The sequence below is a fragment of the Diaporthe amygdali genome (genome assembly GCF_026229845.1).
Source record: "Diaporthe amygdali strain CAA958 chromosome Unknown NODE_25_length_736740_cov_64_583793, whole genome shotgun sequence".
Lineage (NCBI taxonomy): Eukaryota > Fungi > Ascomycota > Sordariomycetes > Diaporthales > Diaporthaceae > Diaporthe > Diaporthe amygdali.
In genome coordinates, this window is record NW_026517045.1 from 631,495 (window position 1) to 649,315 (window position 17,821).

The 17,821-nt window shown below is 55.5% G+C and overlaps 6 protein-coding genes across 6 annotated transcripts; 4 read left to right on the forward strand and 2 right to left on the reverse strand.

Moving 5' to 3' along the window:
* Positions 1–1,117: 1,117 nt before the first annotated feature.
* Positions 1,118–2,266, reverse strand: J7T55_008040 (uncharacterized protein; the record flags this gene model as incomplete). Its single annotated transcript, XM_053131194.1, has 1 exon — positions 1,118–2,266. One exon carries the CDS (start codon positions 2,264–2,266, stop codon positions 1,118–1,120), a length of 1,149 nt encoding a protein of 382 aa, XP_052990874.1.
* A 1,277-nt stretch (positions 2,267–3,543) lies between these two features.
* J7T55_008041 (uncharacterized protein) lies at positions 3,544–4,643 on the reverse strand (the record flags this gene model as incomplete). Its single annotated transcript, XM_053131195.1, has 4 exons — positions 3,544–4,073; positions 4,177–4,289; positions 4,420–4,491; positions 4,630–4,643. 4 exons carry the CDS (start codon positions 4,641–4,643, stop codon positions 3,544–3,546), a joined length of 729 nt encoding a protein of 242 aa, XP_052990875.1.
* A 1,281-nt stretch (positions 4,644–5,924) lies between these two features.
* Positions 5,925–8,293, forward strand: J7T55_008042 (uncharacterized protein; the record flags this gene model as incomplete). The annotated part of the gene is made up of 4 exons (XM_053131196.1): positions 5,925–6,364; positions 6,431–6,738; positions 6,796–7,898; positions 7,973–8,293. The coding sequence occupies 4 exons, from the start codon at positions 5,925–5,927 to the stop codon at positions 8,291–8,293; spliced, it is 2,172 nt and encodes a 723-aa protein (XP_052990876.1).
* A 1,160-nt stretch (positions 8,294–9,453) lies between these two features.
* Positions 9,454–10,531, forward strand: J7T55_008043 (oxidoreductase; the record flags this gene model as incomplete). Its single annotated transcript, XM_053131197.1, has 3 exons — positions 9,454–9,503; positions 9,573–9,802; positions 9,897–10,531. The coding sequence occupies 3 exons, from the start codon at positions 9,454–9,456 to the stop codon at positions 10,529–10,531; spliced, it is 915 nt and encodes a 304-aa protein (XP_052990877.1).
* A 792-nt stretch (positions 10,532–11,323) lies between these two features.
* On the forward strand, positions 11,324–13,675 carry J7T55_008044 (uncharacterized protein; the record flags this gene model as incomplete). Its single annotated transcript, XM_053131198.1, has 1 exon — positions 11,324–13,675. One exon carries the CDS (start codon positions 11,324–11,326, stop codon positions 13,673–13,675), a length of 2,352 nt encoding a protein of 783 aa, XP_052990878.1.
* Positions 13,676–14,545: 870 nt separating this feature from the next.
* On the forward strand, positions 14,546–17,656 carry J7T55_008045 (uncharacterized protein; the record flags this gene model as incomplete). Its single annotated transcript, XM_053131199.1, has 1 exon — positions 14,546–17,656. One exon carries the CDS (start codon positions 14,546–14,548, stop codon positions 17,654–17,656), a length of 3,111 nt encoding a protein of 1,036 aa, XP_052990879.1.
* Positions 17,657–17,821: the final 165 nt, after the last annotated feature.

The following is a 17,821-nucleotide window of genomic DNA, read 5'->3' on the forward strand; positions in this document are numbered from 1 at the left end:
TCATCCCCCGACCAATCGCTTAGCTCGATGACGTACCGTTTTGCCATGTGCAGGTACGTACCCTTTTCCCTTTCCATGTGGACGAGTTGGGCACCCGCGATATAAACTGGCCAACCACACACCTACGATCCACTCAAGGTAGAACAGCCAGCCAGCCACCTGCGAGTTTCGGCTCGCCTTGCCCTGGGCTTGACTCCCGAGTCCTGAAGAACCGAATGCTGCCGTCGTTTGCTTCGTCACGACCCCAAAACGCAATCGAGGCAAATCACAGAGGCTCCAGAGACGTGGGAGAACATTTGACTTCTGCGTCTTGGCAGTGCACCTCTGCTCCTGTTACATCCCGCCCTATTCTATAGCACCTAACGCCATGTACAGTAGCAGCCGTTGGAGAGTAGCGGGCGGGAGGGCTGCATGTTGGTTGACCGACCCGGCGGCATGTCTCAATCTGTCTGCATCGCTGCATCGCTGCATCCCGGCATGGGCTGGTTGTCCGCACAGACATATGATCTGTCAGACCCGCGAGACCCGCTTCCTTTTGTACAGTAATCTGATAAGCTCGCGTGAGAGTACTACTGTTTGGTAAGCATCGAGACTGGTAAGGGGTAAGGCAGGCGACAGTCCTCCCCGTTGGTACATTGCGACGTACTGGTGCAAGGCCTTGACAGATTGGTCAGGACATCCTCGGATGCACTTGGTTATGGGGCAACATAACACCAAGGGAGGAGGAGCACGAGGTTGGGGATAGACACATGCACACACATGAGGCAGCTGCAGGACACAGCAGGATAACGGGGCAATGGACCCTCATAGGGAGACATGTCGCGTCTTACAAAGGTCAGCCTTCAATAGAAATAGATGCCAATTGCTTGGTACGCGGTATACTGTCCGTCTTCGAGAGACTCCGTGCTGGAGACAAGAGTGGTAGGAACCCTTCTCGACACTCAATTGCTCCATGGTGAATCAACCACACCAGCTCGTCCAAACTCCGTACTCCTGATCTTGCATCGCATTTATTATCATCAGAAGATGCCACTGCTCACAATCATGGCGCCGCGTGTTGCGTCGTATAATAAGAACGGGCATGGGCACGAGCTTCGACGCCCACCGTGGCCCTTCTTTACTTGCCCAGCTTCCGCGCCTTGCTGTTGGCCACCTTCATCTTGGCCTCGAGTCGGTCCGCATCCCGGTCCATCTGGTCCAGCATCTCGTTCTGCACCTCGACCTCGCCCTTGATCGCGAGGCCCATCTCCTTCTGGCGCCGGATGATCTTGGCCAGCTCCTCGACGTCCAGGTCCTGCTCCTGCATCTGCTGCCGCTGGAGCTGCAGCACGCCCGAGTTGTCCAGCTCCCGCGTCCTCTCCGTCTCCGGCAGCGGCGCCCCCAGCACCCGGCCGCCCGCCCTCGCCCTCGACGACGACTCCCCGGCGCCGGACAGCAGCGTGGCCTTGTCGCCGGTGCTCGGCGCGCCCTCCCTCGCGCCCCGCGCCGAGGCGAGGCTCGAGCTCAGCTTCTCCAGCCCGTCCCTCTCGGCCCGCGCCGCAGCCAGCAGGTCCCTCCTGCGCCGCAGCTCGCCCTCGCCCAGCCTCTTCTCCTCGCCCATGCTCCTCAGCCCGCCCTCCAGCGCCGTCAGCAGGCTACCTGCCCGCACCAGGGCCCTCTTGGCCGACGCGCCGGCCTCCACTGCCGCTGTCGAGCTTTGGTTCGACCCGTGGCCAGGGCCGCCCGAGTCGGACGCGGCGTCCCTGCGGGCGAGCTGCAGCCTCGCCTCGTGCAGGTGGCCCTTCATCTCGCGGTGCAGGTCCGTCCATGTCGTAAGGTCGTTCGCCGCGGCGGCATTGGCACCGTGCAGGTTTATGGCCGGCACCCTCCCCTCGACGCCGATGCCGCTGGAGCTGGCGGCACTACCGCCGCTCGTGGACGGCAGGTTGAGGAAGTGCCGCCACGCCTGTGTGTCGCGCCATCGCCGGTCGGGCGACTCCGCGATGGCGCGGAGATAGGTTTCCAGCCCGCGGCGGCGGTCTTCGGTGAGCTCGGGCGAGGTAAGGGTCGACTTGATCCAGTGCTTCGCCGGCAGCGGTTGCGGTGGGGCGGCTCCGGCGACCTTGGTCAGCTCGTCGTGTAGTGCTGCAAACTCGGAGTAACGTTTTTGTACGACGAAGGAGCGCAGAGGGAGGCGTAGGGTGATGTTGTACTGGGTGAATGGCTTGGAGTCGGGCGGAGAGTTGACGGATGTTGTTGGGATGGATATCTCGACGGGCGGTGCCATATTCGTGTGTCTAGTAGCTTGGCAGGTGGGAGAGAGGTGGATGGCCAAGGCAAGCAGACGGGTGTAGAGTCGGCTGCAGCGGTTTAAGATGGGGGAGGGGTGTGGTTCGGCAAGGGAGTCGGGGTGTTCGAAGCTGTCCCGAGAGGAGAGGCAAGATGCGATGTTGTCTGTCGAGAGGCGTCGGGAGTATGGTCTCGTCGGGAAGCCAGAGGTCTTCCGAGGCTGGGAAGACCTGGCTGTGGCAGTGGCAACGAGTGCGTGCGTGTGTGTGTGCCAATTAGCTAGGGCGCAGCAGCGGTCAACGCACCCTGCGAGCACAGAGCCAGTGTCGAGGAGAGAATGAGAGTTGTACGGATTAGATATTAGATGCACAAGGCAGCAGCAAAAAAGTTGTCTGGTGATGTGATGAACCAGAAATGACGGGCGCCTGCTGCTGGCCCAGCAACTCGTCCTCCTCACACCTCGCCCGTCTCAAGCGCGGCAAGGTTTGGAGACGGTCGCAAAGTCAAGGCTGGCACCTGGATGGAGCTTGTCATGCGCTGTCGATTGCGGTCGCCTTCTCCACAATGACCGCATTTGGGGGAGCACGACCACCTGCCAACGCAACCAGTGGAGCTGACCTGTCCGTGGGTACTGTATGTCTGGCTGACCAGTCTCTTGTATCCAGATTTCCAAGACAGAAGCGCCGTGAACCTGTGAACCCCTATTTTTCTGTTGTTGAAAATTCTATCACTCAACAACGCAACACAGCGGTGAGAATCGAACACACACACACACAGAGAGAGAGAGAGAGAGAGGGTTGAGATAAGGCAAGGGCATAAACATTCGAAGGCTCTTCTTGGCAGCATGTAGCATCAGGGACCAGTTCACGACCCCACCTAAAAAAGATAGATCGTTCAGGGTAGTGTGATCAGTTGCGCGACGCGGTGGTGCACCCAAAACCCGTCGCAGCATCACTGTCGCACCCACCGAGCGAGCACCCAATACACACAAGGAGTCAAGGGGTCTCATTGTTTATTCTCTCTTGTTCTCTCTATCATGGTGGAGTTTCCCACGGCATGTTTCCCGGTCAAGACAACCCAAATTTGTATGCGACTGCACCGGAGCTGGACCCCTTCAGATTGAAGCAGCAGCACCAGTAGTAGCCTGAGCCTGTAGATGAACGCAGTGCACCCTCGAAAGCCATGAAGCTCCTCCTCCATCCCCAGAGCACATTATAGCTTCCACCGTCGAAGCCCTAAGCGTCCCCAGCTGCCCGTTGCGTTGATCACTGCCGATCAAAACGTCTCCTGATCCTCGCCCTCGCCCTCGGGAATCTCAAAGCCCTCTTCTGTCGAGTACAGGATGGTCTGGATGTTCTTGATCAAGCCCTCCTCCTTGTCCAGCTCGGGATCTTCCTCGCATGCCTGCTGAACGAGAAGCTCTATGTCCCTCAGCTTCGAGAAGTAGAAGTCGCGCTCGCGCTCGAGGCCCACCACCGTCTCCTTGAGCTGGGTGTTCTCCGCCTGCAGCGCCGCCGAGGCCGGGGCTGCCTTGGCACCCAGGCGAGGTCCGCCCGAGGGTGTCGTGCCCCCAACGGCCCGTCGTGCCCCTCCGCCGGCGGCCGCGGCCCGCGGTGCTGCACCGGAACCGCCGGCTGACATGCCCTGTCCTTTCCGCCGGCTGACAGCATCGTAGTCGCCGCCGGGGTAGTATTGGTCCCAGAATCGCTTCGTCCACTGCAGGAACTCGAGGTTGTCCTGCATCTTGCACTTCACCAGGGCCTCGACGGGGACCGATTTGTCAACCTGGTGCTTGGCAAACGAGTCTGGACCGAGGTGTGTGTCATGTCAGCTGAAGCACTGGACTGGTCTGGACTGAGCCGGCAGCAGATGGCCTGCGGGTGTGGCACTAGGCCGGGTTGTACTGACTCTGCAAGATCTTGAAGTTCTGAATGTAGGCATATTCGGTGTTCACATTGAACTTGACGCGAGCCATGGGGATATCGCCGAAGATGCTGTCGAACACCTGGCAAAGAGCAGCCCTGGGGCGAGAAACCATCGGTTAGCTTTCACGTCTGCCCCTCGTGCTTATCGTGATGCGGTGCAGAAACGCGTCGGACGTATCGGCACGGAGGAAGGCCGATGGTTGCCTGGGAGCCGGGCTGTACCCACCCTGTACCACATTGCTCAACCTTTGTCATGTTGAGCTGGAGGAGGCTGTTCAGCCATGCGATGAGTTCTTGACTGTGATGTTGTAGGAAGCGTCAGTTGTCCGTTTCCATGACAAAGTGACCGCGGGCCCGACCGACGCCAGCACAACAGCGTAAACACGACGTGGTGCTGGCAGTCGCGTGGCCAGAGGGGAGCGAGCGTTATGCTGACCGTGATTCACCCATTTTGTTCTTGTGTACTTCGAGGTCTGGGAGCAAAAGATCGATCGATCGTGCGGGCGCTTGGAGGCTGTCGCGAAGCAGCGGCGCAGGGTGCGAGAATGGGATGACGTTGGGTATCTCTCGAAGGAAATTTAGAAGTGGGGGTTTTGGAGGGGAGAAAGTAGAAAGTGAAGAGAGCTGCTTGGATCAGGCACACAACAAATCAATGTCTAGGCTGCAACGGATGAGGGGCGGGTGAGGTGAGGGAGAGCTAGCAGGAGGCAGAAGCAGAAGCTGATGCTGATTGCAGATGCAAGTTGCGGATGCTGAGGGACAGACTGACAGAATGACAGACAGACAGAGGAAACAAGGACGGCGTCGCCGGCGTGGATCTGGCTCTGGCAAGAAAACGCAATCTGGAAAACAGCCCGTGGTCGCCCAATCAACACAGGCAAACAACACAGAGGGGGACCATTTGGAGCTCGGAGGGGAGCGGCCCAACCAGAAGCGACAGAATCAGGTGCCCATGTGGGGGCCCACCTAATCGGGTAGGCGGGAGTACCTAAGTACCTAAACACCTAGGGACAGTACACTGTACCAAAACCCTGACCCAGAACCCTGACCCGTTTGCGTCCAACGCCCAAACCGACATCACCACCCTCACATCCATCCACCGTCGGTGACAACTTTTTGTTCTTATTTTTGCCCCCCTCTCTTTTTCCTTTATTTGACAGATGATAAGAGAGGCCCAATGATCACAGAAGTCATCTGTAACATTTCTCTCTCCTAGTCCAAAGTAGTGGTGGTCCGCTGCTTTCACAAAGTCCAGAGCCCATCTTGGTGACCAGCTGCAAGCTCCTCAAAATCGAAAAGGCTGACTTTCACCTACGAAACAACCCGCTTTCCAGCATCCAGTGAAAAGCAAGAACGGATCGGTTTAGGATTGTGCTCCACGGCTCCGTTTGCCTCACAATTGCTCTTGCACTAAAAACTCAGCTGTCGTCTGGCCCATTTACAGCAGAAAGAGCGTGAGCCTCCCCCCCCCCAAAAAAAGACCCCTACTTGCCGTTCCTGGGGACACTCAGCTGATTTCTGCCTGTAAAAGGCGGAGTGACTCGAGTGACCGCTGGGCTTCATCTCAGTCTCACCACCGAAACCATCCTTTTACGACCACTACTGCCAACAGAACAACTCACATCGAAGAGCAGCTACGGGGTATGAAACAAGAGCTGCCACGCTTCACTTGGACTTGACAAATACACAATACACGAGTGAGGCAGATGTGCTCAAACTGAGGATTCCAAGATGTCGAGTCCAGATTCCATTATGGACGGCCTCGCGGACCTGAAGCTGGACCGAAAACCTGGTGCGGACGGAGACGGGGCACAACAAGGAGACGTTGGAGACCCAGCAAGGATGCCGCTCAGCGCTCGAGAGTTCGTAATCGGTGCCTCTTGTGCCTTGAACATGCTGCAGGTACACGCCGAAGTCGGTCCAGACTGTCAGGAATTGTCTTGTAATGCGAAGTCGTATCGCGCGACCAGTAGAGCTGAAAAGCTGAGCAGTTCCGCGGAGGCGATGTGCCGTTCCACCGGCGAAGTTTTGGCTATGTGCCTCGAAATGGGCAATGCCTACATGGCAGTAAGCACACAGGATGAGAGCTTTGGTGAAAAAGTCCCCATCGGAGAGGTTCGTTTAGGCGCAGACGAGGGCGTGCTGCGGCCGACGAGTCAAAATACCAAGGAGTACGTGAAATATGTTTTCATGATATTACACCGCCGGTGTCTTCAAGCTAATCACATTGTTATCAGGATGATGAAATCGCTTGCTGAGGAGGATGATATCCCCAACATTCTCAGCAAGATCGGGCATGGGTGGCCCTATAGTCGCGCACTAGAAATCGCAATCATTCAGATGACTCAGGCGGAGCACGGCATGAGCCACGAACTGATACCGCTTGAGAAACACATTGAAGTACTACAGCGGTTTCTCCAGATGCTGCTCGAAAGTGACATAACCCAAAAATACTCGGTGGGTGCCGAATGTGTCAGATACTGCCTCGCCTCAAGCTTCAAGCGTTTTCGACGCTCAGTCATCAGTTCAACCGTGGAAAAGAAGAGTACGGCCGATTGTTAGCGACAGTTGGAGGGCTTGCGACTTGATACCTTTACCACAGAGCTCAGCAGCGGAGAGTGGACAGAATTGAAGCGCGAGGTCGGGAAAATACAGGCCAGACTCCTTTTCATATCGAACTTCACTACGGCATGGATGCACCCAGTCGTGACCGTCTTACACAAGGTTGAGGTAAAAGTTTTCTGGGACGACAATCATCTCATCGACAATCAACTCATCCTCGAGCTCAGAGAAATTTCGCATGGATTGAGTAAAGGCTTGATCAGCATCCCAGCCGTCGGCTCCGAACGAAGGGGCGAGTACTACAAAGTACACCAGAGTGCAGAAAAAGCCGCATGTCGGGTGCGTGCAGCCGCAGACAAGCTCGAAGGGGGTCTAGCGGTTTGTTGGCGTTTCAAGCACCAAGTTCAAGCATGGTGGGATGATTTGGGCTACAGACAGCAGGAGGACTTCAAGTTCTTCTTGATGCAAAAAGGCAAAGCGGATGCCTCAAAATCCACTACCTATGTGAGGTTCCTGCATCTACTGTTCACATCCTCTAGGGCCGTCCTCTTGCTCTGCATCGAGCGGCTGTCTGCAGTCTTGGATGTAGCCCCTTGGGCTGATAAGATTACCATCAAACCCTATGATCAACTTAGACTGAGGTCGTTGGATGCGTTGCGAGAAGCTTGCATGGTGTGGGACGAGCTCATGCGGCAGAAGACAACGGTGGGCCACTGGGCCAAGCTCGCAAGTACACTTACGAGCGGACAAGATGCAAACATCATTCTGAACGACTGTTCAAGTATCGGCCATTGGTTTCGCACGCACGTGCAAATGAGATTGTCGATGGAACGACTCAAGTTGATACAACGCGGAAAGCCTTTGGAAGTCGCTGTGATCCACAACGAATCTGATGGAGACATACGCGAGGGACAGGCACACAGGTACGCTGTCCGGGTGTTGAAGTCTTTGGTGGACGAAGCTGCAAGTAGCAGACCGTACGGCTACGGCTTTGAGGCATTCAAGCTCCTGAAGACACTTTTTAGAAAGACAAAAGGTTGTACGGATCCTACATGGTGGCCGGGTCGAAAGCAAGCAGACTTGATGCTGCGAGTCGAGCCTCATTGCGAGGCAATCTTATGTGCGCACTGGGTGTCTCGTCAGGTACGTTATTATCGCCCAACCTGACGGACTTTTCCTTGGGTCCCTATGAGACTGGTTTCTAACATGACAATTAGAATGGGGTCGAAAAGGCGTCGAAGCTACCATTGTTCGGTGGTACTCGACCTCTGTGTGGGTCTTGCACATCCTACATCCGCAACTCGCTGAGACATTTTGATATTGACGAAGATGCATGTGATCGTAGGGTAGCAGGACATCATGATGCGTACTGGACGTGCTGCATGCCCGCTGAGGCGAAGGAAGACGTGGTCCAGGAGGTGGCCGAGGACCTGAAGATGAAGTTACGTGATTGCCTGCACAGATGCGAGGTCTTAGACCTTCTAGATGACTTGCTGCTTGGCTTGGATCACGAGAAACCTGTTGGACAGGATCAATGAAGGAATGGCATGTCAGATGTATCTGGCATATCCCAGCTATACCTTTCGGCGAAGGGAAGGGCGGAGGGAGTTCCCGTGGACAGCACCGGCTTTAATGAATGGATCGACGCTTATAGAGGCGCTACGAGGTCATGGACGAAGGATGGCCCACCCTGCTTCTCGACGCGGCTATGTTGGAGGGATCTTTAGAGTTGCTGATAGCCGCATTAGCATGATGACCTCTAGATGGTTGGGATTTTTGTATTCTATTTTGAGTTCTCTATCCCCTGATTTAAAGCCCGAAGCGCCGTGCGAGTCGAGACTCATAGTATTAGATCTAGTGCCGTCGGCTCTAGATAGATCGTTTAAGGCGCGGCTGCCTGGACTGGGTCCTAGACAGTAGCACTGACAATTGCGGATGGCTCTTGAAGGAGATTAGCCACTGGAGCTTTGCCGAGGCAATAGTTGACTCTGGTCACAAGGTAGACATATGTCGTTTCCATGTTGTTAGCAGTGGATGCTTTTGCTTACATAACCTGACAGAGTGTTTTACATGGTGTTGCCGGGGAAGTTGGCATTCTTCAATTCCGTGAAAGGGTGGCCCAACTGATTGTAGGAACTCCTTCGAATATCAATGGACAAAGCCAGTCTGTTCTAGTAGTTCTGGGATGATCGTGAAGAACTTGAACATATTCTAAGCTAGAACCAAGTTTGTGCGATACCCGTGGCATAATTAGAACATTGAGGATCGGATAGACTGATAGTTCCGTCTTCGGGCTGGATTCTCTTTGATATCTGATCGAGTTATTTCTGGGTGGATGATTAAAACTTCTCTGATTAGTGATGTGTTGAATGACGAAACCCCTAGTGGTAGGCCCGAGCGTGGAGGTGACAGCGAAATTCACTCCGTTGATTCATGTTCACTAATCGATATTTTCAGGGTCGTCGTTGATCACTAAGCTTCCAGATGGTTCTTTGAAAGGACGGACTGCACCTAGCTCTCAGATAGTGATGAGGAGATGATAGATTGAGGTTTCCTCTGCGTAAATAACAAGATATAAATGTCAGGCATCGTGTGTGTCAAATGGACAGGTGCGATCATCGCATCACATCATATATATTGCTCTTACATCATATCTTAGATTAACTCCCTATCGACCTCTACTTTAGAAGAAATTGAGATGGCGGCTAAACCACAGGATCACGAGCGGCCGACCGTCCTCATTACAGGGTAACGCATCATTGTTCCCGACCCTCAACATTTCTGGTGCTTAGCTAAGACCTCTTGGTTCGATGACAGCTGCTCAGCAGGAAGTGCAGGCAATGCTCTCGCGCTGGAGTTCGCAGCCCGAGGCTTTTGCACATTTGCAACCGCTCGCTCAAGAAAAGCTTTGTCTAACTTAGAGGAGAAGGGTATCGAGACTTTCATACTCGATGTCACAAAGCCAGAGAGTATCACTGCATTGAAGGACGAGATAGTGCAGCTTACTGGAGGCACCCTCAATATCCTCTTCAACAATGCGGGCACACGTACGTGTTTCAGAAGACCACATTGATTTTGCAATGGTGTTGATGGCACCAGACGGCAAAGAAGAATACTACTAGTGAACTAATCATGCCACAGTGTACGAAGCACCCGCTATCGAGGCAGACCGAGCACGAGTCCGGAGCCTATTCGACACCAACGTGTTTGGCTTGTTCGACATGGTTACAGCATTCACTCCACTCCTGCTCGCCGCCGTGCCCTTGTCAAAACAGCCCCCCACCATCGTGAACACTGCCTCTGTTCTAGCACGCCTGCCATCTCCTTTCTCCTCGGCCTACAACGCAACCAAGGCAGCAGTTGCCTCATACTCGGACACTCTCAGGCTTGAGGTAGAGCCGCTGGGATTGAAAGTCGTGACATTGTACATGGGCGAGGTTTCGACCCCGCTGATGTCCGCGGACAATATCAATTTCGGCTCGGATAGTATTTATGCCGACGTGGAACACAAAGTCAAGGAGAGGAGTCTGAAACATGAGAAGACAACAATGAGTCCTACTGAGTTCGCACGTCAAGTGGTGCACGCTCTTGATGGCAGCGGGAACAGCTACATCTGGAAAGGTACAAATGCATTTGTGGTTTGGTTCCTGAATGCCGTAGGTGGCAAGAAGGTCTTTGACAGCACGATGAAAAGTGCCGTGGGCTTCAACGATGCCACGTTGAGGAGGAACCTCCACCAAAAGGGCCAAGCTAAGCATGGACAGTCTCTTAAATGAATCTGTGTTAGGTGTAATTAAATGAGTGGTTCAGGCTGGATAGAGACCCTGCCTCGAATTTATTAGGTGATAATCAGTCTTATCGTTCGGATGTTATTCACGGTAATAATATCAAAGTCATGGATTTGGAAATCTAGGTCTCGCGACGGGGAAATTTTAATGACAGGAGGAAACCTGGGGAGTAATGCTGGCTGTGTTTTCACTTCAGTTCGCTAGGATGTAAACTTAGAACATAAACTTGTACAATGTCTTACATGAGCTTAAAGTGTACACCGTTCTGTCTAACCTCAACGAACATACCAGTCTAGTCAGATAATCTCCTCTAGGATGACACATAATGGCATCGCCTGCCACGGGACTGCCTGCCATTGAATAGCCTGTCGCAGATTAACCTGCTAAAGGATCATTCGCAACGGGATAACCTGTTCTAAGGTACTGCCACGGGATCAATTCTCATGGGATAAGTGCCTCGGGATGAACTGCCATAGATTGACCTGTTATGGGACAGACTGCAGTGGGCCGGACAATCTTTTGTATATGTGTAAATGAAGTTTTTTTGCTGGTGCATTGGGGTAGACCCGTTTGTATGCGCTGAAGCCAGGGTTCCCTGCAGGTTGCTGCGGGACCCCAGCGATCGCCTCACCGCCCGGTAGAAAAGTTGCCATGCGCCGCTAGCTACCCTACGGCCTCGACAAGCGATTCCCTTCGGTTTTGCGACACCAAACTCTCCCCATTCTGTTGCTGCAGGTTCCTCGAGTTTGAAACGGTCTATTCGAGTGCAGCTGTCTGACCATGGCGCCTTCCAAGCGCAAGGCTGAGGATGATTTCATCCTCACATTATCCGACAATGAAGACGTACTTGACCTGCCGCCGCAGAAGAAGACGAAAAAGCCCACATCCACCAAGACATCCACAGCCACCGTGACCGACCCCGATGCCGATGGAGACGACGGCGCTCTGGCCTCGGACTTCGATTTCGACGACGACTCAAATTATGTGGCCGAAGACATTGAGGAGTGGACCTTTGACGGAGCAACAAAATCCGTGACAGCGGGCCCGAGACAGGTTCTAGAAAGCATAATACGAAGGAGGACGAGTAAAAAGCAAAGCAAAGGCGACGGCGACACCACACAAGAAGCTGAGACAGACGGAGAGGACAGCGGCGATGCCGACGAGCTTGCCGATGAGCTTGACGACGACGAGGAGATGCTCGCGGAGGATGCTTTTGGCATGGACGTTGACTCCGAAGTAGAGGAGTCGGAAGATGAGGATGGGGTGCTCAAGAGAAATTCTGAAGAAGGCGAGAGCGAGGATGGGGAAGACGACGCCGCATCTGACAACGACTCTGTCGCTACACCAGTCGAGCATCCCGATGACGATGTCGAAGACTCCGATTCCGACGACGACAACGACGAGGATGCCGAAGAGATCGCCAAGAGGGTCGCTTTCTTTGCCCCCGAGGAGAAGGCCAAACCCGGAAAGAAGGACAACGCGGGCTCCTTCATGGCCATGTCACTATCTCGTCCAATTCTTCGGGGCCTTGCAGCCGTGGGGTTCTCCAATCCCACACCCATCCAGGCAAAGGCAATCCCAATCGCGCTTATGGGTAAGGATCTTGTCGGTGGCGCTGCCACAGGTTCGGGAAAGACGGCGGCCTTCATTGTCCCCATCCTGGAGCGACTGCTCTACCGACCAAAGAAGGTCCCGACTACCCGCGTGGTTGTTCTCACGCCGACTCGTGAGCTGGCAATCCAGTGTCATGCTGTGGCTACGAAGCTGGCTAGTTTCACCGACATCACGTTCTGTCTAGCCGTGGGAGGCCTGAGCCTCAAGGTCCAGGAAGCGGAACTGCGGCATCGTCCTGATGTCGTGATTGCCACCCCAGGACGTTTCATCGATCACATGCGCAACTCGGCAAGCTTCACCGTCGAGGGAGTCGAAATCTTGGTCTTGGACGAGGCTGATCGCATGCTCGAGGACGGTTTCGCAAACGAGCTGAACGAGATTCTAGGGGAGATACCCAAATCCCGCCAGTCCATGCTGTTTTCGGCCACCATGAACTCCTCAGTCGACAACCTCATCCGCCTTGGCATGAACAAGCCCGCCCGGATCATGGTAGATTCGCAGAAGACGACAGTCAACACGCTTGTCCAAGAATTCATGCGTCTACGCAACAACGAGCAGCTGCGCCTCGGCTACCTTCTCCATATTTGCACCAAGCTCTACACAAATAAGGCCATTATTTTCTTCTCAAGGAAACAAGAAGCACACCGTGCACGCGTCATCCTGGGCCTCTTGGGGCTGACTGCCAGGGAGCTGCATGGCAACTTGAACCAGACAGAGCGTGTGGCCAACATTGAAGCCTTCCGGACCGGCGAGGTTGCCTTCCTGTTGGCTACCAATCTTGCCTCTCGTGGTCTCGACATCAGGGGCGTGGAAACGGTCATCAACTACGACGCACCAAAAGAAATCGACGTCTACCTACACAGGGTGGGCCGGACGGCCCGTGCTGGACGAAAGGGTACTGCCATCACGCTCGTCGCGGACTCGGACCGCAAGCTCGTCAAGGCAGCCGTTAAAGCAGGCAAAGACCAAGGCACAAAGACCAGAAGTATTACGATCGATATCGTGCACGCGAAGGAGTGGCAGTCCAAGGTGGATGAGCTTGAGGAGGAAGTGGATGAGATCTTGGCGGAGGAGAAGGAGCTGAAGCAACTGCAGCAGGCGGACATGGAAATCCAAAAGGGCGAGAACCTGATCAAGCACGCAGCTGAGATCAAGTCACGGCCCAAGCGGACATGGTTCGAGACGGAGCACGACAAGAAGAAGGCGAAGGAGGCTTCGAAGGGGGCCGCGCCACCCAAGCTAGACGCCTTGAGGGAAAGCCTGAAGAAGAAGCACGCGAACGGCCGGCTGAGCAACAAGGACAAGAAGAAGTTGGATAACAAGGCCGAGAGGCAGAATGGCAGGCTTTGGAAAAAGGGAGCTGCCGAGCGTGCGGGCAAGGGCGCGGTGCTGAACCTGCGGAAGAAGGGCAAGGGGGAAGGAAAATCCAGCCTGAACAAGGTCAAAGACGGACCGGCCTTCAAGGCTGCGGATGCAGGGCCAAAGAATGTGAAGGGCAAGGGAAGGGGGAAGAAGTAGGGTGAAGCGCTTTGGCATTTAGTCTCTACAGGTTGTGGTCGTTGACCACCGTTGACCACCGCAATATCATACCCTCTTGTTGCTCCTCAGGTTCTATGCGCCCTCATCACCACCTGGCCAGATCATGGTCTTTTGTGTGCAGCGTGCCCCCTGGCGGAGGTCACTTGATCCTGTCGCTTGAGTTGTTGAATACTCTTCTGCAGTGAGGCTGTATTCATCGTGGACGAGGCTGCCTTTGTATCGCAATGTAGTCTACTTAGTCTAGATACTACGGTAGATAGATCCATGTGAGCCTCGGGTGCGTATGACTGGCTGACCGTGCCACCCACTATACCAAGCATTAAGCGTCCGCTGCCAGGGGTGATGGACAGGCGCAGACAGGGTGAGCGCTGAGAGCTGCACATGCAGGTGACGTAACGGTTACTGGCACCGGCACTAGGAGCTCCTGCTGACTCCCCCACTGAAACATTTGCATCACCACCCACCCGTTGATATATGCGCATCTTGGTGCCTTTTCCCCATTCCTCGGACCACACAAATGTCCCACAAGCACCACGGGCAGCACCAAGCACCAGCACCTTCAAGGCTGATCGTGTCTTGTCTTTTGGCTGCGGATGCTGGGCCTGGCAGCTGTGCCTTGATCTGACCTGGACTGCTATCGACGGACCTATCCGAGGGCCTGTTCTCAGCATGCTGTAGCCCATCGAGCATTGATCCAATTGATCCACCAGCAGCAGCACCTGATGATACCTTGGTACCGTGCCACACCGTGCCGAGGCTGAGTGATCCAGGCAGCCAGCTAGCTCCCAATAATCTCCCCGAGGCGACACAAGACGAACGACCCTCGCAGTACAACACCCCCGGCGGACATTGCGCATAAAAGAGAGCCCCAAGCACTGCCCTACGCGCTCCCCGCCGACGAGGCTGCAGGGCACACAGTCGGCCAAAGTGGCGCCCTTCAGGCCTTTCCGACGCTTGTTCGGCCAACCCCATCCTCACCACAAGCAGAGCCTGCTGCGCTTTCTCTTCCCCCACGCCGTGCGCGAGCGATACCGAGAGCGCCTGCTCGACTTCCGCCTAGACACCCTTCCATACTACAAGCACCGCCTGCAGTCGCGCATCTACCGCTACATCCTCGGCCACCAGCAACGACGACTCTCCAAGACCCGCTGGGTTGACCACCTCACAAGGGCCGCGCAGAGCAGTCGACGCTTGCTGCTGGGGCCGCAACCTGGTGCCGCGCGGCAGGGACATCACCACCAGCACCGAAAGATCCAAGGCAGGCGGGGGAATGTGCCTGGCAAGACAATAGGCCCAGGCGACAAGACCGAAGGCATCAAGATGGCCCAGTCGGGCAGTGGCGGCAGCGGCTATGGCTACGGTAACGGCTATGGCTACGGCGGCAGCGATCCCGGCCAGTACGGCGATCGGGAGCCTGGCACGCGGCGCAGGAAACTTGCAGGTTTTGCCAAAAGTGTCTACCAGGCCGGCGTCGCCACCGCGTCTGAGATTCGCAACCAGTACGACAACACGAGGATACGCGGCGTCGTGGACGTGGATGACCAGAGCTACAAGGTGTCAATACCTGGCTCGTTCCCCAATGTTGCTATCATCAGCAAAGGGGACGAGCAGATGATCCTGTTCCCTTCGTACGCCGCCAGGCATGTTCGGCGGTTCAGGGACGACGATAGGCAGCCGTCGGCGCATGTCGAAGGCGAGCGCAGGGAGGCCGACCTCAGCGAAGAGGACTACTGGCGCAACGAATGGGCGAGAATGGAGGACAAGAAGGCCGTGGTCGACGTGGACGTGCGGGGATGGGTATATGCGCCGCACAAGGGGCCGATGACAAGGAAAAATAGGGTCCTGATTGGTCTTGCGAGGAGGCTCAGTGGTGTGCCGCAACAGTTACAGCAGCCTTCTGGACAACCAGGGTCTCTCAGAACCGGTCACGAGGATCGCGAGGACGCGAGGGAGCAGCAAAAGATCGACAAGGAGGCTGAGATGATTGAGAGGCGAGGCCAGGCTGAGAAAGAGGCTGCTCTTAAAGGAGGGTACAGCGAGACTCCCAAGGCAGATGACTCGGATGGTGAAGGCCCGGGGACATCCCTTCGAAGCCGGAGTGCAAGCGGAAGCGCCACGCCCATGTCTGTGCCCTCTTCTCCGAGACTCTCTGCGAGGCCTGTCAACAATGGCGGCGCCACAATGGAGTTGACCGAAGCCGAACTGGCTGTGGCCAACGCCAACCTAATGGCCCGTCTCGGTCCATTCTTGACCACTCCGCTGGTCGATCTGCCTGTGACGCTGTTCTTCTATAACAACGACCAATCCGTGTCCCGGACGGTCATGACCAACGACGCTGGCCACTTCTCCATCCGAGCAGCACTAGACTTTGTCCCCACACACGTCCGCGTGCTGGCAAACGAGAAGCTGTCCGCGGTCGAGCCCGTCGAAGTCATCGGAGACAACGGCGTCAGCGTCATCAGCGACATCGACGACACCATAAAGAAATCTAGCATATCTCTGGGTGCTAGAGAAATCTTTCGCAACACATTCATCCGCGACCTCAAAGACCTCACCGTCGCCGGCGTCGAAGAGTGGTACGGCGAGCTCCACAGGATGGGCGTGAGCTTCCACTACTGCTCCAACAGCCCCTGGCAGCTTTTCCCTGTCATTGCCACCTTCTTCCGCCTGGCAGGCCTCCCTCCTGGGTCTCTTCATTTGAAACAATACAGCGGCATGTTACAGGGTATCTTTGAGCCAGTCGCCGAGAGGAAGAAAGGAACATTGGAAAAGATTCTGCGTGACTTCCCCAGACGGAGATTCATCCTCGTTGGTGACAGTGGTGAGGCGGACCTGGAGGTGTATACTGACCTTGCGGTCGCGAACCCGGGGCGGATACTTGCTGTCTTCATACGCGATGTCACTACGCCAGAGCAGACCGGTTATTTCGACTCTGCGTTCAACGGGCCTGCACCATCAGGTGCGCCCAGCAGACAACAATCTACCAATGCGCACTCAAGGAAAGATTCTGGAAGCGATCATCCTTCGCGTAGACCGGCTCTGCCATCTAGGACTGCTACTGGGGCTTCTAGACAAGAAGAACCGGCTGAGGAAGATTTGATCGACTTCTCGGATGAGCCGCAAAATATGACTCCGAAGGAAGAGGATAAGTTGCACAAGTCAATGGATGGCCCATCGCGGTCTGTCGGTCTGCAAGAGCCGGCACCGCGCAAGAAGCCCCCTCCTCCAAGGCCCAGCAAGCCCGCAGCACTCAGGAGCGAATCTTCAAACGCTTCCAGGACTGAAGCGCCCACCAATGAGGCTGGGCCAGCCTCATCGGCCAAGATCCCAGCAGCATCCCAACCGAGGAGCGCAATTCCTCATCCCCTCACACAGATGCAGAACTCGTCGGGCCAGGCGTTGGGAAAGAGCCCAACGCTTCCACCTAGAAAACCAAGCAGCGGGAGCAACAGTAACGCCGGCTCTACAAAATCGAACACCAACACCTCTAACGCTCAATCGCCTTCCAGCACTTACTCTTCAACGGCAAATAAGCAGCCGCCGCCACCACCGCCTCCTCGACGTCGCGGCACCCCGTCTCTGCTGAATCTCAGTCCCAGGGCAAGGGCTCTGCGGCGCGCGGCGTCCAACTCGGACATCGACAGCCTAAACCTGGACGCTTCTGCCCCGGCGTCTACACCCAGGCCCGACCCACCGAATCGGACTGGGACGGCTTCCACCTTCGACTCTATTCTGGGATCTACGACTGGACACACTATGCAGCAAGGGGGCCAGAACATGCCTGTGAACAAGAAGCTGGAGCTCTGGAGGAGGAGGCTGGAAAGGGCGCACGACACATTGGAGAAGGAAGGCGTGAGATTGTACACTTGGCGCAAAGGGGGTGACGTCGTGTCAGAGGCAGTGGGGATCGTCAAGGAAGCCACCGAGAATACTAGAGAGACGGACAAAGCCCGGAAATAAGTGGGCGACGGTGCTTTCTTTAGAATACCAACCTGGTCCGAGGACTTACTCTGCGTGGAGGAATTGTGCGGCATGAGCATGGCGTTGGCAAGGGTTACAATACAAGCATGGATAATTTCTTGAAATGAAACATACACGCATACCCACCCCGCTGCTGGTTTGTTA